This window comes from Culex quinquefasciatus, chromosome 3, assembly GCF_015732765.1.
Source record: "Culex quinquefasciatus strain JHB chromosome 3, VPISU_Cqui_1.0_pri_paternal, whole genome shotgun sequence".
Lineage (NCBI taxonomy): Eukaryota > Metazoa > Arthropoda > Insecta > Diptera > Culicidae > Culex > Culex quinquefasciatus.
The window spans coordinates 76,972,799-76,978,798 of record NC_051863.1 but is presented as its reverse complement, the minus strand read 5'-3'; the positions used below and the strand labels follow the sequence as shown (position 1 = coordinate 76,978,798).

At 40.8% G+C, this 6,000-nt stretch overlaps 1 protein-coding gene across 2 annotated transcripts; it reads right to left on the bottom strand.

The window, feature by feature from the left end:
- Nucleotides 1–255: 255 nt before the first annotated feature.
- Nucleotides 256–1,281, bottom strand: LOC6037273. 2 transcript variants are annotated; one of them, XM_038262513.1, is made up of 3 exons: nt 978–1,281; nt 797–925; nt 256–718 (listed from the first exon to the last, which is right to left on the bottom strand). In XM_038262513.1, the coding sequence occupies exons 1-3, from the start codon at nt 1,020–1,022 to the stop codon at nt 632–634; spliced, it is 261 nt and encodes an 86-aa protein (XP_038118441.1). In that variant the 5' UTR covers nt 1,023–1,281; the 3' UTR covers nt 256–631. The 2 variants fall into 2 exon arrangements, with proteins under 2 accessions (XP_038118441.1, XP_038118440.1); XM_038262512.1 differs by having other exon boundaries at nt 256–925.
- Between the last annotated feature and the right edge of the window lie 4,719 nt (nt 1,282–6,000).

The following is a 6,000-nucleotide window of genomic DNA, read 5'->3' as shown; positions in this document are numbered from 1 at the left end:
AACGTAAACAACGACCAGCCGCACAAACGTTTCGCTTCAGACTGTTTCTGCCTGCGCTTTGCCTGCACTAGCGCAGGTAACGAGCGTAGCGAGAGAAGAGGAACGAGAGAGCGCGCAAGGCAGATTATTAATATTCTGGCTTGCGCGCTCTCTCATTTTTTTTTCTCTTGCTACGCTCGATACTTGCTCTCGCAATTATGCGTTAAATCCAAAAAAATATTATTATATTTAACTTTTGAAAAATGATTAGCTCAAACAAATGACATAAAGTAACAAACATCAGAAACATGACATGTTTAAAATTATTTATGAATTTCGAGCCTTTTTGTTCTTGTGCTCCTGAATTTGTTTTCTTTTTTGGTTGATATAGATTCTGTCAGTTAAAATTGGTAAACTCCTGCGAATTAGGCGAATTATGATGCTTCTTGGTGCGCTTGTTCAAAAACACCTAAATCCGACCCAGCAAATTTTCCACCGCCGATTCCTTCTTCTAGTACAACTCCCGGCCAACCTAGGCCAACGGCTAGAGCAACAAGAGAGATGACGTGACAATTTAACAAATCGGCCAAAAGATGAAGCGCGTACCGGGCCGCGTCCCACTTGCATTTCTTCAGATTCTTCTTGATGGCCTTCACCGTCCATGTTTCGTAATTTGCAAATGTTCGCTGACAGTTTGATCTGAAATAGTTTCGCAAGTACATACATTCGCACGCGAAAACTGTTCAACAAGCAGAAAAAGTGCAACGGGATCTTGGTCAATTTCTTGATCGAATGGGTCAAGTAGTAGAATGGGAACCTCTTGGGGTCCGGCTCCGGCTTGATTTCCGGTGTTTCTGGTCTGCTTCCTGCGCTCCACCACCTTTAACTGAATAAATACCTTGCCCAGATCGTCGGCCTTGAAAGTGTTGTGCAGCTCCAGATTGACCTAGAAGTTACATTTTCAACTACAATTCAAAAAATCAAGCAGCTAAACAAACCTGAATGTACTGCCCTGGCGCCTCTAGCCAGTCGACCAGTCGCATGTATCGTACACTATCCCAAACATCTAGAACGGAATGTTGGTGCACAGCCTGTTAAGGAAGGTCAACGACACCCGGTACGGATTTTCGTAGTTGGGCACAATGCTCGACGGAATCACCTTGGCGGCCTTTAGCTTGTGCATCAGCGAAATCACCTTGTAGGAGTGCACTTTCTTTACCATCATCTGAACACGCGAACCGAAGCCCAAAGAGCATTCTACGTGCGTATGTATTGCGTGTACGTACACGAAAATAAAGTGAGGTTAAATTTTGTCAGCCAGCAAAACCAAATGGTGCGCTAGTGTGCGTACGCGAAACGTCATAAAGCTCTATTTACATTGTTTTGTTTGCTTTTCGTGCTTGCAGACTTTTCACACTATCTACAGATCTTGTCATGGCTCAGATTGTTATGGGAAAGATTGAAATTCGCGAAACATTAAATTTTGTTGATACTACTCTTGGACGGCAACCTGGCATCGCTCCGTAGAAACTCCTGCTGCTTTTAGGTTAACGGTTCTTCTCAAGGTTCTCCGTTGGTAATCAATCCGGCGCGTCAAAAATATTTCTGTAAAATAACAAATTTACCGGTAGGTTTTTTTTCAAATAAAAGATTTATTTTAGCAAACTTACCAAAACACCTACTTTCAAAACGCGCTTAGTCCTGAAATGTCACTGTTTTATTCACGGCTACGTCACGACTGCCATCCACATATAAAGCGAGTGAAGTCAAAATCGAACCAAGATCGAACCAAGTTTTTGGCGCGTGGCTTTTGAAAATGTCGTATGCGCATCGAACATAAATAAGAAAAATTAAAACGTTTTTATTTTTTTTTTCTTTTTTACATTTAATCTCAGGGGACAACTAGGGGAACAGAATTCAATTCCGTCAAGCAGATAATGTTGGCGTATCAGCACTGTGGTGTTCAGTGCAGCTAGTTTAAAGCTTTTTGACTGAAATTTAATAAGTATTCAATTCAAACCAACGGTCAGGAAGAATCAAACTAATTTAATTTTATTTCAAGGTAACTGAAGCTATTAAGATTTTCAGTTTAGTTTAGTGAGTTTGGTTGTATCGTATCGACAAGTAGAACTTTGTTTTATTGATCTAATAAATGTAAAATGTGGAAAAATGTAGGTAATAATTGTATTATCTCGCAAATACATGCAAAAGATAAAAACAAAACTGACAAAAAAATAATTTGGGGACAAAGTTTATGTATTTATTTCATACGACCTTTTCAAAAACCACACGTAAACAATATTGACAGCGCCTTCGGGGGGGACTTCAGGAAACTGCATGCGTGTCAGATCCCTGGTTTTATTTCGGCAAAGTCGCCAATCAAAATGAAGTTCGGTTCAGTGATCTCAAATTTGCCAAACAAAATCAAAACAAACTCATCTCAAAATTGCCATCACTGAACCGAACTTCATTTTGCTTGAACGAACTCAAAAATGGTGTTCCCCCATTAAGCGTGCACCTTCTTCACGCGATTTTTGGAAAATTGACACTTCGACAGCTAGATCTGTCAAACCATTGTTTTTGTTTTGAATGTGTCCGACAAAAAGTTTTTTTTGGTTCTGATACAAATGTGTAGTTGTGTAACCTCTTACCGGCCGGAATCCACAAAAAAACGACCGAAATTGACAAAAGATCCGAAGATCTGCACCACGAAAGCATCGATCACATCAAAATTCCATCCGCCGTGCCGGAAAATTCCGCGTTGAAGCGCATTCCGAGGGGTTTGCTGGTTTGATGTCGTTCGCCCAGAATCACTACCCGTTCAAAACCGCCGACTACTTTCTTACCTACAACTTCCCGAGGGAATCGATCAGACGCGCGGTTGGTTCTACACGCTGCTCGTCATCTCGACGGCCCTGTTCAACAAGCCGCCGTTCAAGAACCTGAACTGCACCGGGCTGGTGCTGGCCGCCGACGGGCAGAAGACGAGCAAGCGCAAGAAGATTTAACCAGACCGAATGGAGGTGTTGCATAAGTACGGGGAGGACGCGCTAAGTAGTACCTCATCAATTCGCCGGTTGAGCGTGCGGAGAATTTGCGGTGAGTTTGATATCTTGAGCATTTCTCTAGAAGTCGTTGCTAATAATGATGTCTCTTTCAGTTTCAAGGAAGACGGCGTCAAGGACATAATCAAGGACGTTTGCAGAACATTGATCGGTTCGAGAAGGAGGACAAGATTGTTTATCGATATGACGTTGGATTTCGTCTTTACTTCCGTTCGATTTTCGTTTTGCTGCTCTAGAATTTTCTCATGGCCTAGGTACTACATAAGTTTTTCTAAAAAGTTTGAAAAACTTGAGAAATTTAACCAATTTAGGTTAATTCATGTTCGGTAGGATGTCACGTCCAGACGGATTGATTTTGGCCACCTTTACGGATGATGGCCTCGTGCGCATGACCGCTCTAACCGCCGGAATCCGTCGAGGAGCTCCGTCTCGAGGTCGGGAGGCTCCTGCTCCGATTGCCAGTCCCGCTGCTGCAAAGGCCAAGGCTCCGAAGGAATCCACCAAGGGAAAGGTCCTGTTTGTGGGAAAATTGAAGCGGACCATCACCATCTAGCAGCTGGAGGCAGAATTCGCTCCTTTCAGAACCGTTACGGTGCTCCGGCTGGTGATGGACAAGGAGACGGGACGCTCCAAGGGTTTCGGTTACGTCCAGTACGTGGAGGCGGACGATGCCGCCAAGGCCATGGCCCAGCTGGAGGTGACGATGGCGCACCTAGCTGGTGCGCTAACTTTATGGAATTCTGAGATTTACCCGGACCGAACTGCACCAGGCTGGTGCTGGCCGCCCACGGGCAGAAAATGAGCAAGCGCAAGAAGAACTACCCGGACCCGATGGAGGTGGTGCACAAGTACGGTGCGGCCGCTCTGCCGTGGTCACGATAATTTGTCCCTTGGCAATCAGCTTCATATCCGTTCCGGTTTCCCCCGTTAATTTGACCACCTTGCATTCCGAGTTCTGGCCAAACATGAAGATCGGCCAGCGCGTTCCTCGAGACCAAATAAACAACCCGACCGTGCGGATTCTGCTGTAACATGCGCAACACTGCAAATTACGCAATCGTCATCTTGCCCGACTCGGTTGACGCCCCAACAAATACATTTTCCTCACTGTTATAAACTGCGTTGAAGACCTGCGCCTGGATCGGATTAAACTGCGAGAACCGGTCCGAGTACAGCTCTTCGAAACGTGGCTCGCGCAGGGAACTCAGTTTTTTGTCCACCTGTGTGATTTATGTTTCAAAATATGTTAGACATAAATAAACTTTAAAGAATTCGTTAAATAGAATCTACAATCCATTTGTACCCATTTTGTTTTTGTGGAAAAAATGATTCAATATGGTGCTCGCGTATCAAGGTTTACCATTTTAACTTTAAAATACCCTCATGATTTATGGTAACCATTTCAAGAAACATCCGTAAATAGTTTTTTAATGTTGTCAAAAAAACTTTTTACCATTATAAACTTTGAAATAACTATAACAATTTTAGTAACCATTTGACGAATAGTCATCAAGGTCCGCAATTTGCACCATTTGAACTTTTAAATTACCTTATGATTAAGGGTAACCATTTGAGAAAACATCCGCAAACATTTTTTTAAAGTGTTCAAGAAAATTGTTGACCATTATAAACATTAAAATAACTCTATTACGTATGGTTACCATTTGACAAATAGGAATCAAGGTCCGCCAAATAACATTATTACAAATGGTGACCATATCACATAAGGTTTTTTTAAGTTCCACACTGCAATCGATATAGTTTTCGTTTATCCGGGATAATAGTACTGTAGCCGGTATGATAAAAGCCGGTATGATAAAAGTTATGATACTCGGTATGATTTAGTCAAAGAAACCTAAGCGGAAAATTTCCTAAATTTCCTAAGTCCTAATAATTGAAACAATTGCACAACAATTAATGGTACGATATAATTATTCCTCATATGTTTGGTATTATTTCAAACAGTTTTTGTATGATTGAGCCAAAATTAATTTTAGCGAAAATTTTCTTAAGTCCCGATGATTCAAACAATTGTTCAACAATTCATGGAGAAATATAACTTTTCGCCATATGGTAAGGATTTTTCGGAACAGCTATTGTTAAAACATAAGGGTACCATAGCCGACGTAGTATTTCCAACTTGAAGCTCAGCGAAAACTCTTAAGTCCCAATAATCCAAACAATTGTACAACAATTCATGGAACGATATAACTGTTTGCCAAACGCTTAGGATTATTTGAAACAGGTATTGTATGATTGAGCCAATTGAACTACAGCAAAAAAATCCTAAGTCCGAATAATTCAAATAATACTTTAACAATTCATGGAACGATATACCTGAATTCAGCGAAAATTTTCCTAAGTCCCAACAATTCAAACCATTGTTCAACAATTCATGGAACGATATACCTGAATTCAGCGAAAATTTTCCTAAGTCCCAAAAATTCAAACCATTGTTCAACAATTCATGGAACGATATACCTGAATTCAGCGAAAATTTTCCTAAGTCCCAACAATTCAAACCATTGTTCAACAATTCATGGAACGATATACCTGTTTGCGATATAGTTTGTATGTAAAGCTAATTTATTTTCGTGATAATTTTTATAAGTCCAAATAATTTAATCAATTGATTGACCATTATCAGAACGATAACTGTTCGCCATGTGATTGGTCTATAATTTATTTGTATGGTTCTACCATACATGTTACGATATATTTATGATAAATTTTGAGGCCACATTTCATAATAAAATGCATTTTAAACCGCCAAACGTAATGTAACTGAGATAGCTCAATTAGATAAGGCGGCAGCACCACGGAAGAATCAACAGGAGACATCATCATCAAGCGGTAACAAATCCCGGACATTACAAAAAAAAAAACGCTCACCGTTAATAATCATATACTTACCATTCCCGTTAAATCCATAGTTCCCAGAACATTTGTAAAGTTT

Coding starts and splice junctions, on each gene's coding strand:
- LOC6037273 (XM_038262512.1), bottom strand. CDS start 1,022: ATGCGACTGGTCGACTGGCTAGAGGCGCCAGGGCAGTACATTCAG. Junction 926..977: donor CGCCAGGGCAGTACATTCAG/GTTTGTTTAGCT, acceptor TGTAACTTCTAG/GTCAATCTGGAGCTGCACAA.